The 19,625-nt window shown below is 38.2% G+C and overlaps 1 protein-coding gene across 8 annotated transcripts in view; it reads left to right on the plus strand.

Moving 5' to 3' along the window:
• The window catches only part of klhl29 (kelch-like family member 29), a 399,100-nt gene that overhangs the window by 292,344 nt on the left and 87,131 nt on the right, over positions 1-19,625 (plus strand). For all 8 annotated transcript variants that reach the window (XM_043676918.2, XM_087977403.1, XM_087977393.1 and 5 more), the window contains 2 exons: positions 11,772-11,968; positions 17,162-17,421. In XM_043676918.2, coding sequence (XP_043532853.1) covers positions 11,772-11,968; positions 17,162-17,421 — 457 coding nt within the window. The remainder of the gene's footprint in view (positions 1-11,771; positions 11,969-17,161; positions 17,422-19,625) is intronic.

Below are 19,625 nucleotides of genomic sequence, written 5' to 3' on the forward strand. Positions count from 1 at the left end.
ATTGAAATCCTTTCATACAGTTGATGTTGATTGCTCAGACATTTCAGTAGAGAGGTTACTGTTAATTCAATTCTGTTATAATATTTCAAAGCTCTGCTTTTATTTTGCACAATATGTTATGAATTTTAAACACATTTCAGTGGTTTTTAAAGTACAGTTTTGCAGTTCTTTTCAGTGTGATGTTTTTATTATTCCTGATATAAAGCATTAATCTTTGAATATTTGTGCAGAATCTGTGCATGTCTGCCTTTGACATTTCCAAGCTGTAGGATGAATAATAGGAAAGTTTCATAATTATCCCCTTTTATTTACCCTGCACATGTCTTAAGAAAGATGTGTCATCTGAAGGTGGGGGGGAAATCATGTCTAGTACTTCTTTGTGATTTTTGCTCTATATAGCTTTGTGAGAGTTAGATATCCTGTCAATCCTGCCATGCTACAAACAATCCACAATCCCAAACAATTCTGCTCTTTTGTCCACAGGAATTAGTTACAGTTCTTCTATTAGGAAGCATTTCTGTATGTATTTTTCACTTTGTAAAATTGGGTCCATACTTTCTCCAAGAGTGATAGTATGCTCCTTTTAGTAACACTTTTTCAACTGTGATCAATTTAGAAAAAAATGTTTTGATGTCTCTACATTATCACTCAAATTGTGTGATTTAAAATCAAAGTTGTAAAAAAAACTTAGATACACATCCATAGAGCAATCAATTGTGGGACTAATCTCTAAAACAGCAGCTTTGAAAATATTACCAAACAGAAATTTTAGTTCTTGTCTGGATCTAACCTCTTTCCTCAAGGTTTTCCCCAAGATCCAAAAACCCATAGGAAGAGAGGACAGTCAACAACAAGTGTGGGACCACTTAGTTCTCTGTTGACTGTTCTGCATGCCTGTTGATTATTCTCCCTAAATAGAGATGAGAGTGAAGGATGAATTGTCTTCTCACTTACTTTCTCCATTACCTCCTGGAATAATCATATTTGATTAACTGAATGTGTAAATTACATTGAATTTTTCCACTTGTATTGATGAGTATGATGTATGTCATGACTCAATTTATAATGTGTTGGAATTAGATACATTCTTAGGGTTTCCAGTGCTCACTCCATTATAATCTGCAACCAATGTGTTTTCAAAAAGCATTAATGTAGTCTCAAACAGAATCAGAAGTTGCTGGAGAAACTCAGCAGATCTGACAGTATCTATGGGGACAAATCAGTTTGGAACTAGATCAAGTCTGATGATGGGTCACTAAATGTTTTCTCCCCACAGATGCTGCCACACCTTCTGGGGTTCTCCAGCAATTGATACAATTGTTTCAGATCTCCAGCATCGTCAGTTGTTTGTTTTATCTTAATGTAATCTTTCACTGAAGAAACATTTATCTTTTTTTAAATTTTACATGGCAATGATATTTCTTGTGTAGCAAAAAGCCTAAAGTCTCTCGCATAAAGATGAACCTTTCTTTCTCCGAAAAGGGAATCAAATCTATTAAATTAATACAGATTATTCCTCCAAAAGGTTCCCAAATTGTTGCATAAAATACTGGAAAATCCAGGATATATATTTACTAACAGATGGTGCAGATTCGGTATGTAATCAGCAGGTTCCTGTGCCCCATCTGTTCGCATTATACTGTCTGTAAGACTGCTTTCACATTGTTGGAGCTTATATATGAAAAGTGCAGTTTATTTTTTTTTTCTACTCTCTTCCACTGACAGCTTGCTGCCGTAGGCTGTTCAATAATGATTTCTTGTTCTCAGTGTAGATATTCTCATGGTGCCTAGAAAATCATTCACTCCAAAGGTGTGAAATACCAAGTTGAAAATTAATTTATAGTGTCAGAATAATGAATCTTGTAACTTAAGTTGTAATAGTCTGACAGTTTTGCTTTAATTGCATTTTTACTCGATTAGAATCTCAAATCAAACTCCATTATTCATCTGGCATCCATTTTGGCTGACCCTGCACAGAGGAACTCGTGGCAAGAATATCCCCTGTATCAAAGTTTACGGCATGTCTAGATGGTGGCACTCTTTTGTTCAATCCATGACAACATCATGGAAGTCATAAATTCTCCATGAGCATGTGGATTTTCTTTCTAGCTGTGGCATGAAGGTTAACTTGATCAGTATCAAAACAAACAAAAGCCTGCCTTAGGTTTCTGTTCACTAAATCACTAAGTGTATCATGTTCTACTTCGCTGAAACTTATTTTTCTTAGGCACTGTCCAAGAATTTCTGACTAAGACTATTTCAAGGTTACCAATTTCCAAAAGGATTGTAGTTCCTGCCACCCTATCATGTGGATATGACATATTTCAGAACATTATCATATTTCAAACCCTTGAATCCTGTGTCAGCATCATAAAGATTTATATAAATAAACAATTAGTGCTATAATTAGATTACCATTTCACCAATTCGATGACCAAGCAACATAGGTAACTATGTAATTGCATGGTTTTATATTATTGTGAATTGGCGAACTGAAAACTATGAAAAGTTAAAGCCCATTTCAGCAAAACTACAGGTCAATACCTACAAGTTCACTGCAACAAGAGTCTTCTAAATGAACTTTCACAACATTAATGATAGTTATTGCTTAAATTTGTCTTGCAGAGAAAATACATTGTAGGACTTTTTTTTCACGGCAGCAATGATGTGGAGGTGCCGGTCTTGCACTGGGGTGGACAAAGTCAGAAGTCGCATGAGACCAGGTTATAGTCCAACAGGTTTATCTGAAATCACAAGCTTTCCAGAGTATTGCTCCATTGTCAGAATTTATGATGCTAAAGTGGAGTGCCTGGCTCAAAGAATAAATTCCGTGTTCAGTGATCCTACTCCACTAGCTATCTGACGAAGGAGCAGCGCTCTGAAAGCTTGTGATTTCAAATAAACATGTTGGACTATAACATGGTATTGTGTGACTTCTGACTTTTTATGGCAGGCCAGAGATCAAATCATAAATAGCCTAAGTTTAAAATTTCACTGTATTTATGGAGAATAATAGAGTGAGGAATGTTATGAAACACTAACGTCTGATTTTCTCTTAACGCTTATCATCTTTATACATTGGGTTTCCCTCAAGTTTTTGATTTTGATACATTCATTTAAATAATGTGCTTGCATTGCAAAGGTAGCCTGCCCTGTTCAGCTTAGTCCCTGTCTTTGCAAATGTTAATTCACACCATTGGAGTGAGGGAAGATTGCATATCTCTTATCAAGTTCCATCAAGCAAAATCTTAAAAGGAAACTGTCCATTTGTGCATGTCTGATTTCTGGAGAATGATATATATTGATACTAATCAATAAATGAGAAAGCCCTTTACAAAGGTAGATCATGCTTTCAGGTAAATGTTATCCAGACAGTTCTCCTGTAAATAGCCTGATTGATATGTATCTACTCAACATGATCTGGGAAAAATGGGAGAGATTTTTCTTTCAGCAGTATGATTGATGTATAATGTTTCATTCTTAACCTAGTAGAAAACTAATGTTCTTGTACATTATTTATCATATTTTTGCACAGTGAATACCAGAAGCAATTGCATTCTCATTTTTTGCATTTTTTTTATTAGTCAATAATTCTGCTGATTTTTGCTTACAGCATTTTTCTGACATGAATCTGAACAGATTCAGTCTTGCATGGGGGCATCAAAGTCCTTTGCCTTGCTTTCAATTATGCGTTTAGATCAATTCACTATTAATAAACAGAGAATACTTTGTCCACAGGATGTTGTGTGAATTTGAAAGAAAGGTTTTTAAAACTTCATGTTGCCTCTTACAGCACAAGGTTGAAGGTTGCAAATCCATTTTCTTCCTTTGAAGTGATGTAGCTCAATGAGTATGGCAGTAAATGGGTAATACTGTTTATACATTACTGCAAGAAAAATAATCAGAGAGGGTCAACTGCAGTTCCAGAATTCTACTGAAATAAAATAAGTGTGTTTCAGAGCGCCTATTATGATTGTAGACAGAACTGTCTTTGTTCTATTATGAAATATGAAGTTCAAACTTCACCATGCATGAAATGTTGAAATAAATTGCTCTAATATTTCCTTTGATGTCAGTTTTGAATTCGATCTGACAAAATAGTGTTACAATTTTATGACTCCAAATCACTGTTGGATTTCATAGACTGAAAGTGACAATCAATGGTGGTGTTCAGGCTTTTTATTCCATTTTCAGCATTTGTGCCTGTGATGTAGGTTGTAGCTTTTGATAGCTATCACAAAGATGACTTATTGAAGTCCCTGACACAGGAGTCCTTTGAGGGAGTGAAGTAGTATTTACTGTTGTACTTGGCTACTCATAAGAATTGCGCAGTTCAAATCAACTCATCAGTTTTTGGGAATCCACATTGAGGAAAAATCTAATACTCTTGAAGTGTGTCAACAAGTCAGTCAGTTCAAAGAATAGATGGATTATATGTTTGTCACAAATGGATGAATTACAAAAGTTACAAAGAATAAATGTTAAGGAAAGCTTTTTGGATGTCACTGTTTAATGGAAATAAAAATCTAGTACAGAATGCAGATTTCTTATTGAATACCACTAAATATTTCCCTTTATAGTGCCTAATGTTTGAAAATCTGTGGTCCTGGGTAGAGTGGCTCTAAAATGCTATGAATAAAAAGTAAATAAAAAGTAAGCTGATTGAAAAAAAAATATTTTTCTGCTTTCCCAAATAACTAACGTGTGAATGTAGGCTAAATATATTTATATAACTTGTGAAAATGTTAAGTATTGCAGTGGTGATAAGAAGAATCAGTAATATTGTTTTTTAAATTCTCAAATGTCAATTAAATTCAAGCCTTAAAATTACTCAAATCATAGTTTAGCATAAGTCATATCTTGCACACAGCAGGTAACTCTTTAAGGATTGAAGTAGCATTCAATGTTACATTTTATGTTATAGAATTTACAATTCATTTTCTTTCTATTGAAGGACCAATAGCCAAGATTAAGCTTTATTTACAGGATTGGAGTATGGACTACAACAGTCAATTGTGTTTGTTGTTTCTCATCTCCTCCCATAGTTCACTTGTTTTGTGCTGTCTAGGATTCCTTTAGTATGGCCTTCCTTGTGGATGAGTCATTGTTGTATTTGTCTGCAATTCATTTAGTTGATCAATTACATGTCCAAATGAATGTCTTGTTCCTACAAGTGAACTGATTCCATGTTCCTTCCTTCCTAATGTCTTCATTACTAATTCTATTCCATCTGATTTAAATAAAATCTTTGCTTATTAACATTTATATATTTATTCAGAAAATCTCGCTGCAAAGGAATATATGGTTCTGCATTTCCACAGTATTTGGCAATGGAAACTGATAACCAATTCTTATAAATTCTGTGTCTGTCAAATTATGAATGATTTTTTTTGAAAATATTCAGTGTTCTAAGGATTAAGAGCATTAATTATTTGAGAACGTATTAGAATTGAATTGAATTAGCTTTATTATCACGTACTCAAATGAATACAGTGAAAAATTTACAGTTGCCTCATTACAGTGTCATCTCAGGTACAAGAGTATCTAGGTACAAATACTTAAGATCAAATTCTTGGAAAACAAAAAAAAAATTCACTGGAAACTACTTGAGATCTATTCTATTATGATTTTAACTTTGAAAAGATTATTAATTTATGGCATTTCAACAAGTTGTGACACAAAACAAGATAATAGGAGAGAATTTTATGTCCTTCCCATCCTCATCAACCAAAGTGGATTGGTACACAGGGCGAATGTAAGCTCAAGGGTCATGCCATTTGGTATATACCTGATGCTTCCTCTGGTATTTCAGCAGTAGCAGAGAAAGCATGGATTTCCTCTGAGTCCATTGATCCTCTTAAGTAACTACTTAATGACTACATAAGGTCCTCCTCACCGCCACAGCTGTTGCTATTTTGGCTGTTGGGCTCTTTGCGAATTGGAAGGTTGTGGGTTGGAGACGACCTTCCTGTTAAGGCAGCCTGTGCCCAAAGGAGAGACCCTACCCACCCTCACCCCCAACACTACCTATTGCTGCCTCCAGGCTGACTCCATTGAAACCCTCGATTTACCAGTGTCTCATTTTCTATGCTTCCTCATTGCTGGGACTGCCTGGAGTCCCGTGAACAGGCACCTCTCTCAGTGGTACAGCTGGGTCATTGAAATTGACCAGTTCCACGGTCAGCTGTTCTTGAAGGTGGAATTTCTTCCCCGGATGACAGTGAACTTGGTCAGCCAGGAAAAGGTGGGTTTACCTCTGACTTTTAAGATGGGGAGAAAACAAACCTTTGTCTCATCATAAAATTCTAGCCATAAGTGTTTTTGATTGACAAGTTGAATTATGCTGACAAATTCACCAGTTTCAAATAAGTCTGGAAAAACAAAATTCTAGAAAAAGATCAGCCTGATTGATACTGAGGCTAATTATATGATGTTCTATTCTGTCCTTATAATCAAGAGGATAGTATAGATGCATTTATGAGACTGGAATAAATTGTACAATATTAGAATAAATGTGTATAATCCCTGACATTAGTCGGAACATTGACAACAATTGTTGCTCACAAGTATAGAAAAGATCTTTTACAGTCCTTGATTTTAACTGTATTCACATTTTAATTACTACAGCCATTTTACTTCGGAAAATTGAACATGCCTTTGTTATAGTACTGTCACATCATTAATACAGCAGATCTTGGAATTTCATGACTGATTAAAATTACATAGTTCAGTTATGTTTTGCAGCCTAGCCATGAGAAGTTGGACTCTGTTATCTTAACACAAATGCAGATGTCATAATTTCACAATTATTGAATTATCCAGGCTATAGTAAGTCATGGGGAAAAAAAAAATTACAATTTGATCATAGCTGAGGCTTTTCAATTCCTAATCTTTCACATTTGTGAAATAATGCCAGTGTTACATTGCTACCGATGTGATGTTCTTTATCCATTCCAGACATATTAATATAACCTTTCATTGCAGTTAAATTATTCTGATTGTAAGATGACCATCGTGTAAAATATTGGCATTCAAATACTTGATGTGGTTTTTATCAACTTTCTCTGCAAGTAACCCATTTAAAATAAACAGATTATCATTTCAGCTAAAATAACAGAAAGAGAAATTTGACACAAGCAAGTTTTGTACGCAAACATTCCTACTGGTCATAATTCCGAGACTAAGTCCCATCATTTATTGGACAACCTGAAATTTTTGGGTATAATTTTAATCTGTAATTATTTAAAAGTTTTATTCCAGGCTTTATTTTCATTCTACTTATTAATCATATTACTGCAAGTGGAGATGCTGGTGTTGGACTGGGGTGGAAAATGTCAGAAGTCAAACAACACCAGGTTATAGTCCCAACAAGTTTATTTGAAATCACAAGTTTTCAGAGTGCTGCTCCTTCATCAGTGCTCCGAAAGCAGGCGATTTCAAATAAACCTGTTGGACTATAAACTGGTGTTGAATGACTTCTGGCATATCAAGTAAGTTCTTGGTGTTTTTATCATTTCTAATTATCTGATCAATCCGCTTTTCATTGGCTGTTAAGCTTCTGAGAAAGACTGAGTTTGACAATGAAGCTAACAAATGCCCAGTCACTGGGCCTCACCATGATTAGCACTGCTGCCTCACAGTGCTACGGACCCGGTCAATTGTCTGTGAAGTTTGCACATTCTTCCCGTGTCTGCGTGAATTTTGTCTGCATACTCCGGTTTCCTCCCACAATCCGAAGATGCACTGGTTAGGTGGATTAGCCATGCAAAATTGCCCATAATGTCCAGGGATGTGCTGGCTAAATGGATTAACCATGGGAAATGTAGGGTTACAGGGATAGGATAGGAGGTGGGTCTGGATGGGATGCTGTTCAGAGGGTCAGTCTGAAGTCAGTAGACTGAATGGCCTGCTTCCACATTGTAGGAACTCTATGATTTTTTTTTCTAATCAGCTTGAATCAAGAATTCTAAACTGTTGACCTTGATTTTTTGGGTCAACAGAGAAAAGCAAACCCTTAGGCTCCAAAGAGCATTTTAAGTTGGATGTTTTGAATTTCTATCCTGTGTTCCTCCTTAAAACAATTTGCTTTAGTACTGCATGGTTTTTTTTAAAGATTATGCATGAGTGCCTGTTCTATTTTTTATAAATGTTTGGTTATATCTTACTATATTATTCATAATTCACAACCCCAGTTTGACCCCTGACCTGTATTTGTCTTGTATACTGATATATTAAATTAGACAGCAGATAATGCTAAGGTTTGCAAGGGTACAATTGTAAATCTGTTGCTCCCTTTCCTTTATGGAGACTTTTCCTGTTCAAAAGCCACCGCCCCCACCCCATCCCTCCCCTAAAAAGCACCCACCATGGGAGTTGGTGGGATGGTTGGAGCATCTCTACTCTTCTGTTTCAAAAAAAACCCACTCATCAATTTATAAATAACGAACAGCAAGCACTGCGCTGCACGGGCAGTGTGATAAGAAACCAAGAAAATCAAAAACTAAAGAGGGAGAGCAAGGATGGAATGCTGCTGAATCAAAATAATGCTTGAGGGGAAGGCACTGCCCCCGCCCCTCCCCCATGGTGTTCACCTTTCTCAAAAGGCTTCAGGAGGAGAGAATTTGGCTCTTTTTTTCAAAAGCTCCACCAATGAATCCACTAAAATGAAACCAGGCTTATTCTGAAAGTGCATTGGTGGAAGTGTGAGAGATAAAAATTACCAATTTCTCTCAATGTTGCTACTCTTCAACATGTAGCATATACTCTATCCTTGTGATGGTATTCATTGATATGGTAGATGCATTTATGTCATCTCTCACTTGTCTTCACCTGCAAGTATTTTTAATTAACCTGGTCAGGCAGACCCCTGGAGCTGGGACTTGAACCTAAATCTCCTGGCTCAGAGGTATGAACCGTAATCAACCTGCCCAAGCTATTATTACACAGCTCTAAGAATAGGTGGGACTTGAACCTGAGTCTCTCAGTAGGCACCCTACCATTGTATCACAAGAGGACCCTCACTTAGCCTTGTAAAAAAGTCTAGTCAGCATCACTTGCTCTCAACCAGCTCTGTGCCTGCTGTGTTTTCGAGCAAACAATAATGCAGTTGCAATGTTACTAGACTAGCAAACCAGAGTTCAAGCCCACCATGACAGATGGTGAATTCAATAAAGAAATTCTGGATTTCTAAACAAGTCCCAACAATGTCCATGTCACCATTATTGTTCGTCGTAACCCATCTGGTTAATTAATGACCTTTAGGGAAGGAAATCTGTCATCCACACCTGATCATGGCCAGCAACATCCACTTCCTGTGGAAGTGTTTTTGACAATCATCCTTCATACCATTGTAATAGCCACACAAACACCAGTATCCCGTCACCAAGGCACCCTTTATTTACCGTGCACAGTACATGGGCTCTGAGCAGCCAGCTCAGTGCCAGTCCCGAGAGTGAGGAGACTCTCTGAGACGCCTGTTTAATCTGTCAGTCAGGGCTCCCTAACTGGCCCAGGTTAACAGCCCCAGTCAGGGATCTCACATTCAACTAGATCCACATGGCCAACCTTGTCTCAGTCACTGTAACCATGGATACAGTTCCCCTCATTCAGCTATGTGAGAGATTAGATCGTGTCTGTGGATCTGTATCTCTTAGCATTACCAGGGTATTCTTTGTACAGCGGAGCCTGCCTTGCACCTACAAAGCACCAAGCCAGTGGAGTGACTCTAATCCATTGGAAAAGGTGTTCTCAGACTCCTGTTTCATTTCAGAAGTGCACCAAGGTAGAGTTACAGCTGGCTGCCTACACCCTACCCATTGGATGTGCACAGAGACTCTGAGGGCAAGCTGAAAAATTTGAATGTGCAGTGTTTATCCCTTCCTTCACCTTTTCCTCATGAATGTTTTGCAACCTTCTGGCTGCTACTCTCCAAAACCAATTGGATTGCCCCATGACCAGACTTCCAATTCCAATCTGTACATTATCTATGGCTCTGTTGGGAGTGGCTCTGTGCTGAACCTTCCTATCTGATCTGGATGATTCCAAGCTGGAAAGGAGCCATACAGGAAAATTCACTGTATTTTCTTTAATCCACCCCTGTATTATTCAATGTGTCTAAACTGAGATTTGTCAGAGAGTTTATACTTTTCCAAACACCGTTGTCACACATTAGCACCAAGAGTTACACCACAGTGCTTTTAACTGATGACCTCTATGTGACACAATGTAATTGTAGAAATGCTTGAAATGTAACTGCATTCTTTCTGTAGAGTCATAGAGACATACAGCACAGAAACAGACCCTTCGGTCCAACTCATCCATGCCGACCAGATACCCCAACCCAATCTAGCCCCACCTGCCAGCATCTGGTCCATATTCCTCCAAACCCTTCCTATTCATATACCCATCCAGATGCCTTTTAAATGTTGCAATTGTACCAGCCTCCACCGCATCCTCTGGCAGCTCATTCCATACACATACCACCCTCTGAGTGAAAAAGTTGCCCCTCAGGTTTCTTTTATATCTTTCCCCTCTCACCCTAAACCTATGCCCTCTAGTTCTGGACTCCCCGACCCGAGGGAAAAGACTTTGTCTATTTATCCTATCAATGCCCCTCTTGATTTTATAAACTTCTATAAGGTCACCCCTCAGCCTCCGATGCTCCAGGGAAAACAGCCCTATTCAACCTCTCCCTATAACTCAAACCCTGGCAACATCCTTGTAAATCTTTTCTGAACCCCTTCAAGTTTCCCAACATCTTTCTGATAGGAAGGAGTAGTCAAATCTATTCCTATATTTTATTTGAAAGAAGTTTTATGATGTTTGGAAATAAGAAGGCAGGCTAATTTCCACATTTATATCACAATTAATATACATGTATATTATTGAAATAGTAATGATGCATATTAGAGAATTTTACTTCAAATGTTTATCATTCGTATTCATGAAGCCAATGCAAGCTTGGTTGCTGGTTATATCTCAATATTATACCAAACTGGGTAACATTGCACATAGCTCTATAAACACAAGAAGCAATTATGGAGCAAGTAGAAGTTGGGTGACAATTTCCACTGAATTGGAAGCAAAATTTGTTTGAATTTTGTAATTAAAAAACGCAGAACCAGTTGTGCAAACGATACAGATTCTTGAAAGGATTTTCGTGTGGTGCTCCTTCACGCTTAACACTGTTTTTCTTTATGTAAACCGATTCTGATCTTCATTATTTTAACAGGGTTCTCATTTACAGATGCCTTTGAGGTATGTTTGGTGTAATACGTTGTCTTCCTAAATTAACGCGACTAAACATACATTTAAGATACAGGACCATTTGAAACCTCAAGTGTTCTGCTTTATACAGGGGAACACCTGTTTAACAGACAGCCTAGGCCACAGTCATGGAACTCCTAAAGGATGGCTGCTGGCTTCCTGTGGCAGAAGTAGACCTTTTCCCCACCTTTCTGCTTTAACCATTTTGTTTCCAAATTCTTCAATTTATAAATCTGTGTCATTAGGGCTTCGGTTTTTGTTTATGAGCAATTATTGCATCTTTCATCCTTAAGTTGGCTCATTCTATTTTTAATAACATTTTTGCATGACAATGTGTTTTTGTGCTGGGCAGTGCTTACTCTTTCTCTTTCAGCTCACATATTAAAGAATAGTAGAGCATTGTAGTGCACAGTGTGAGGAGTGATAAATGGACCCACCTTTTACTTTGAAGTATGTAAATAACTGAATTTGGATCTAACTTCTCGTCTATTGCCTGCTGTTATTAGGGCTTCAAAGGACAACAAGAATGGAGAGAAGCTGGAGTTGACAATTTCAAACATAAATGCAGATGTTCTGGAAATGCTGCTGGAGTTTGTTTATACTGGCTCACTCATCATTAATTCTGGAAATGCAAAAACACTCCTGGAAGCTGCCAGTAAATTCCAGTTCCGAACTTTCTGCAAAGTTTGTGTTTCGTTTTTAGGTGAGTAAATTAAGCATACACACATAGATAACTGCATGCGGTAATAATTCATGTTAGTGCAATGCAGAAAATATTAATGTGGTTGCTGTGGCTCAACAAATTTGAGCAATCACTGAACCACACTGACCAAGAATGTTTTCATTTTCTGTCAGGTGTTGAAGTTAACTAATATTTATTTGCCTCTGGTGGGGTCACTCCACATATTACAAGCAGGGAAGGGGGTCTGATTGGCTCCCCTCTTTTTAAATCCTAATCAGTTGGTCACTTTTTAAAAAATATGTTTTAAGCATGCAGCTTAAAATAAAATGTAGTTAATTAGGTCAAAATGAAGCAGCTAATACCAAAATGTTTGATTGAAAGAATGAGAAATTTCATTACCTACCGACAGAGGAAGAATAGTAAAACATGACATCAAACAGTTACACAAAAATGGATAGTAACTTCATCATGAATTGGGTATCTAGTACAAACAGGAAAATAACAGCAGATATAATTTAGCATTCATAAAGTCATGGATGTTTACCCAATGTCTTGTTTCCTCAGTACCAGTATAATTTATAGAATCCCAAAGTTTTTGAGGAATAGTTGTTTTCCAAAACTTCTTTTCCATGTCTTTTGAGAAATGCTAAGGCATGAGAGAGACAGAGAGAGAGAGAGCACTTCTTCCAAGCTCTGTTATGACTTTCATTTATTCCCTCCCTCTTCTCTGACAAACAAGCTCCTGAAATATGGTTAGTTTGTTTTTCCCTTTTGCTAGTCTTTCCAAGCTGAGGACTCCGCAGGCAACATTTCAACTCCCAGTATTTGAACTTATCATGCAAGTGTGAATTAAAGAGATGCAGACTTCTTGACAAAGACTTTGTTGTCCAAGTTCACTCTGGCGAGATGAAATGGAAACTGATTCCCTGGACATACCATAGTATGTGGTGATGTGACCAGAGCAGCCAATTTTCATCATTATTTGTTCTAATTTTGAAAACCCTTTCAGTCTGTTGAAAGTCTCAGGTACTGAAATCAGATAATTGAAGTTGAAAATCAAAAGCCCGTGTTCATCATTAAGGTAACACATAGCATATTGATTTTGTTATGCTTCTGGGAGAAAGCGAGGACTGCAGATGCTGGAGATCAGAGCTGAAAATGTGTTGCTGGAAAAGTGCAGCAGGTCAGGCAGCATCCAAGGAACAGGAGAATCGACGTTTCGGGCATAAGCCCTTCCTCAGGAATCTTTTTCTGAGGAAGGGCTTATGCCCGAAACGTCGATTCTCCTGTTCCTTGGATGCTGCCTGACCTGCTGCGCTTTTCCAGCAACACATTTTCAGCTTTGTTATGCTTCTATCAAGCTTGTTCCAATATTCAGGTAGATAATAACTGCTTTGTATCTGGAATCTATCCACTTATCTTTATTCTGTAATTCCTCACATCCATGCCCAAGAAGAATCTATCATTGGGAATTTGGAAATTTCAATTGTTTGAGCTTCAATCCTTTAGTTTTTGGTGAGGAGAGTTTTCCAGTTTCCAAGTGCTATAATGAGCCTCTGCCCAGGGGGCAGGAATATTGCTCTAGGTTCCTATTTGCTGAAAGTACATGCATATCAGGCAAACAGAATCCTCCACTTGCACATTATGTCTTCAGTATTTAAATATTTGCTGAAACCATTGAAGGTTATTACGTGAGGAATGGTCAGTTGGGAGAAATACTTAGGAGTTCCCCCAAAGTGAGGTGCCAAAATCTTCAAGAAGGCTCCATCTTTACCTCACATCTAATCCTCTAGACCCAACCAGCTCACCTTCAGCACATATACCAACCTTTTCCTAGCCAATAGCAGTTCAGGAGAAGGGTCAATGGATCCAAAACATTAATTCTGCTTTCTTTTCACAAAATGCTGCCTGACCTGCTGCATTCTAACAGCAATTTCTCTCTTTGTTTCTGATTTCCAGCATTTGCAGTCCTTTGGGGTTTTTTTTGTTTCCAGAGACGTATAGGTCAGGCAGAGCCCCAGTTAAGCATTAGTGAGCAGCATATTAGTGAGAAACTGATGCTTAATAAACCTGTCATTGACACCTTCCATCACTTTAGTTGAAATTTGGTAGTAATTGAGCTAATTGAATTTTTCCACTGAGGTAGTTGTACTGCAACAACATGGCTGGAAGTATAGCTAATTGTACAGCACACGCTTTCAGCATTATATATTTTCAGTGTTACAGCTGGGATGCTGCCAGGGCGATACCCACTGCACTCCACCATTTCTTGACATCATTAAGTTGGTTAAAGATTGCCATCTGTGATGTTGGGGATATCAAGGAAGCTGAAATGGGTCAGCCAGCCTACTATTCTGCTTGAAGGTGACAGAGGTTAATTCATCACCTCCATTCGCAACTGGATGTTGCAGGGCTGCAGAGTTTGACTGAATCCATTGGTTCTAGAATTGTTTAATTTAGTATAATCCCTACAGTGTGGAAGCTGGCCACGAGGCCCATCGAGTCCATACTGACCTTCCGAAGATCATCCCACCCAGACACATGCCCCTATCCTATTCCTGTTTTCCTGCATTTCCCATAGCTAATCCATCTAACCTGCACGTCCCTGAACACTGTGGGCAATTTAGCATGCCCAATCCATCTAACCTGCACATCCCTGAACACTGTGGGCAATTTAGCTTGGCCAATCCAACTAACCTGCACATCCCTGAATACTATGGGGCAATTTAGCGTGGCCAATCCACCTAACCTTCACATCTTTGGACTGATGGAGGAAACTGAAGCACCTGGAGGAAGCCCACACAGACACGGGGAGAAGGTGCAAACTCTGCACAGATAGTCGCCCGAGAGTTTGATCTGTAGAAATCAGCTTGAAATGTTTTGTGTAATCCTAGCCCTAAGTTGTAGCTTAACCAGGTTTGCACTTCATTTTTAGATTTGCTTGGTTCTATTTCTGACACGAGATCTTCGTGTCTTTGGGCTCTTTGCTGTCTGTTTTGCATTGCTCATTTAAATAATGACTTCTATTCCAGTTATTTCTCAAGATTAACTATAGTTGTTCGAAAAGTTTGTAGAAAGCAAGCATTGAACCTAAATATGATTGATAAAGTATGTAACTAGTGCCGAGACACAGAGTAAACTGTTCCTGCTTATAATACTTTCGTTAATATAAAACAATAAGCAAGACTTGAGCTAACTTTGGAGACTCCACCTATTAAAAAGTCATGTTTTGCTGAGCATATCTGATGCAACAGCTTTTCTGAAACAGTGGAGTTGACACTGATCTTGTCCGCATCAGCTGCACGTCAACTGCAGTAATATTCTAATAGCCTGTCTTCGGCTGAAAATGTTATTTTCTCTACAAAGCAGCTGCACTGAATACCACAATGGATTTTGCCATTATGTTTCAAATTGTGTTCCCAAATAATGAGCTGCATTACTGTCATTTTTAAAATGGAGATGATCTAATCCTTTATCACTACCCAGTGCATGCTTATTAACATTGAGGAATAGTTAGCAAAGTGCAATTAATTTCCTATAAAATTGATGTCTAACGATTGATTCACCCTTATTAACAACTTGATTGAGTTGTTACATTAGTTTTCAGCTGTGTAATTGAGATTTGCTTCTGTTTCAAACAAAATGAATTCATATTTTTAAATCTTTACAAGTTATAAGTTACTACTATTAATTTATAAATAGTGACATGAAAATTCCATGAGGAACCCAGTGTTCTACCTTAGCTGCAGGAGAATTGAGAACTTAACATCCAGTTTAAGGATATCTTGATGATCCACATTAAATTGTCACAAAGGGCCACAACCCCAAACTGTCAATCAAGAGCAACTCTTGAGACCACAACAAAATACAGCACAAATTAAGTAATTATGTTACCTGAGAGATAGCCCTTTGATTTCAAGCATGTTCAGCTTGATAGTTTATTGAGCAAAAGCCTGCATTTCCCCACAGGAAGAGAAAAGCAACAAATTCATAACAGAATGAAAAAGTCCATCGAAAGCTTAGTTTGCGCGAGTTCTTTCGATTGACCTGTACATGTTCAGATAGCCGTGTGCTCCAATAACATTATTACAATATACTGCGGATGTTCCAAAGCTGAGGGATGCTGAAAATCCTCAGCAGGTCTGGCAGCATCTGTGGAGTGAGAAAGAGTTAACTTTCATGTCAGCAGCTTTTTGTTTGAAAAGGTTTTGAAGAAAGGCCAGCAATCTGTAATATCAACATCATTTTCCCCTCCCAGCTACCTGAACTGCTAAGCAATTCCAGTATTTTTAAATTTTTTTTGTAATAATATTTGCCTGCTTTCACTCAGCAGTGGGACAGTGAGGGAAGCGTAAGTCACCTTTGGCAGTATTCCTTTATCTGAGTAAACTATGTGAGAAGGGTCATTGATACTTCAGGCAGCAGTGAGACTACAGGGGAGATGTGTAAATATTAACCCACAGGCCAGGAAACATGTGTTATTGATATGTGTAAAACCAGATTTATTGTTTTCAGCTGGAAAAGCATTGCTCCTAAATATGTAATTTCAGAGTTGAATCCCATCTATTATATTACAGATTATAATCATTCAGCTTTGAGAGTGATGGCCTGTGAGATAAAATTGATAATACTTAATAATTAATCACAATAAAATGCAAGACTGACAGGAGTTATGGTTTACTAATAATATTCAATCACTTCTATATAACTTGAAATAGTAGTGAACACTGATAGCAATGTACAGGTGCAACAGTGTGCAATGCAACAGGAGCCAATGTCACCAGATTGCACATTTCTGCAGAAAGAGTTCAGCTTCAAAGAAAAGGACCTTCTATTTTCCTTCATATAATGAGATTCCAAAACAAAATTCATACAAAACTTTGGAGTTTGTTCTTGTAGATAATTACTCCATTAACAGTGACGAGAACTTTATTCAGAAAGTTTTTCTCATCAGCCACAGAAAGCAGCGCATCACTAAAGGTATACACACTGCCCTTATCATAATCTGATAAGCAGGAACTGGCAATGTATGTTTTATGGTACATGTATGCAGTATAGGGAATTCCTCAATCTGGAAGGTTTATAAGCCTTAGAACTGAAAGCTTTATGATTACTGTGAGTAAAATGTTTAATATGTGATGTGTAAGGCAAGTAAAGAAACCTTTTACAGCTGCTTCTAACATCCTTTCATGTGTGTTTTATTTTTTCTTTCAGAGAAACAGCTAACAGCTAACAACTGCTTAGGAATACTAGCCATGGCAGAAGCTATGCAGTGTAATGAATTACACAACATGGCAAAAGCCTATGCACTGCAGAACTTTCCAGAGGTAACAACCCAAGACGAAGTTCTGAACGTTTCAAAGGACGATCTCATTGCATTTCTCTCCAATGATAACTTGAACACAAAGGCTGAAGAACTTGTTTATGAGGCTGTAATTAAATGGATTAAGAAGGATCCAATAAACAGAACACAGGTATGTCTCTTGAATTAGAAAATTGAATCAGAACCACAAGCAGTATTGCCCAACACAGAGAGCTGTTTCAGGAGAAGCAGACCCTGAGGTCATGAGAATCCACTCCAAGGGGTTTGTCTGTCATTGGCATAGCTTTCTTCCCTCAGCCAGCCTGAATTTTAATTTGAGTTTACCTCTACACAGGTGTCTCCACATTGATTGCTGCTGAGTTCAGATTTTTTAAAATTCATTCATGAGATGTGGGCATCACTGGTTAGGCCAGCACTTATTGCACATCCATTATTGCCCAGAGGGCAGTTAAAAGTCAACCACATTTCTGTGGGTCTGGAGACACATGTAGGCCAGACCAGGTGAGGATGGCAGTTTCCTTCCCTAAGTGGACATGAGTGAACAAATAGGTTTTTCTGACAATCAACTCATGGTTATCAATTCCAGATATTTATTGAGTTCAAATTCCACCTTCTGCCATGGAGGGATTCGAACGCATGTCCCCAGAACATTATCTGGGTCTCTGAATTAACAGTTCAGCGATGATAACACTCAGCCATTGCCTCCCTTTACAACCACATGGTTGGCTCCTGTTTTCACAGGACCAATCTGCCATGCTTAGTTGGATAGTGGTCCCGTAGCTGACCAAGTTAAAGATCCTACAGTTGGCAAGCTTGGACTCAAAACCTATATTTCATCCCAATATCAGAGTTGCAGAGCTCATGATAACATCCAGACCAGCTTTTGAATTTAATTTAACTTATTGTCACGTGTACCGAGACATAGTGGAATGGATCTTTGAGAATGCTGGTAGCCTTTCCTTGACACTGGCCTGTCCTCTGAGGAGATGCAGTTTTATGTTGATTTGGAACTTTGCTTGCGATTACAAATCTCAGTCAAATTACCCCGGAAAAGCAAAAAAAAAGTCTCACACTGCTTAAGTCTTCATGACAATTAATCCCTCATATTGGAAATCTCCGAATACATTGGTTCTCTGCCATTTTTATTACTTTTTGTCCTTCCTATATTAGCATGCCATAAATTGTGCATCAGTTGTTGATGTTGATTTATTTATTGTCACATGTATCTTGTTACAAAATGCAGTGAAAAGTGTTGTATAGAGACACACAGCAGGGAACAGATCCTTTGGTCTAACCAGTCCATGCCGAACAAAATACCAAACTAAACTAGTTCCACCTGTCTGCACTTGTCCCATATCCCTCCAAATGTTTCCTATTCATGTATCTATTCAAATGTCTTTTAAACATTGTAATTGTACCCCCATCCATCACGTCCCCAGGAAGTTCATTCGACACACGAACCATCCTCAGCGTAAAAATTTGTCCCCCATGTCTTTTTTAAATCTTCTCCTCTCACCTTAAAAACATGCCCCCTAGTCCTGAAATCCCCCATCCTCAGAAAAAGACAACTACCATTAACCCTATCTATACCCCTCATGAGGTCGCCACTCTCTGATGAAATCTTGAAACTCAGAAAAATAAAGCAAAACGTAGAATATAAAGAGAGAAAAATGAAGAACTAATGAAAGTGTCCAACTTTACAGTCTTCCTTATTATGTGTTCCGTCATGGGTCATGGACCTGGTGACCAGGCACGAGTCCCCTTGCCAATGCTGGAATGAAAGTCACCATTATTTGGTGCCATCTCGCACTCATCAATGTAACCGCCACCATCTCGGTTACACATTTGATTACAAAACTGTAATACAAAAAAACATTATCTTCAATTATGCACCAGAGACAGAATTTTACAGCCCTCGTTGATTGGTTACCAGGCAGGAGGGACTTTTCAAATTATCAAGGTCCTTCACATGCCAGTGCTCTTACAGGGGTGGTGTGAACTTAATGCAAAGAAATTGGGGTATACAAGTAACCATTCCTTCAATGGTTTTGTTGAGACATGCCTGGAATACTGTGTGCAGTTCTGGTCTCCAAATTTGAGGAATGATATAGCAGCATTGGAGGCAGAACAGTGAAGGCCCACTAGACTGGCAGCATGTGGGTTGTCCTCTGATAGGTTGAGTACATTGGGCTTTTTTCTCTTGAGTTTCCAAAATGCGAGGTGATGATCTCAGTGAAACATGAGATTCTGAAACAACTTGACAGGATCAAGTTTGAGAAGCCATTTCCCCTGGCTAAAGAAATTAAAATACTGGGCACTGTCGCAGGATAGGGAGTTGATCATTTAGTGGCAGGG

The sequence above is a fragment of the Chiloscyllium plagiosum genome, unplaced genomic scaffold (genome assembly GCF_037043375.1).
Source record: "Chiloscyllium plagiosum isolate Xiang-an unplaced genomic scaffold, Cpla_swu_hap1 HiC_scaffold_3, whole genome shotgun sequence".
NCBI lineage: Eukaryota > Metazoa > Chordata > Chondrichthyes > Orectolobiformes > Hemiscylliidae > Chiloscyllium > Chiloscyllium plagiosum.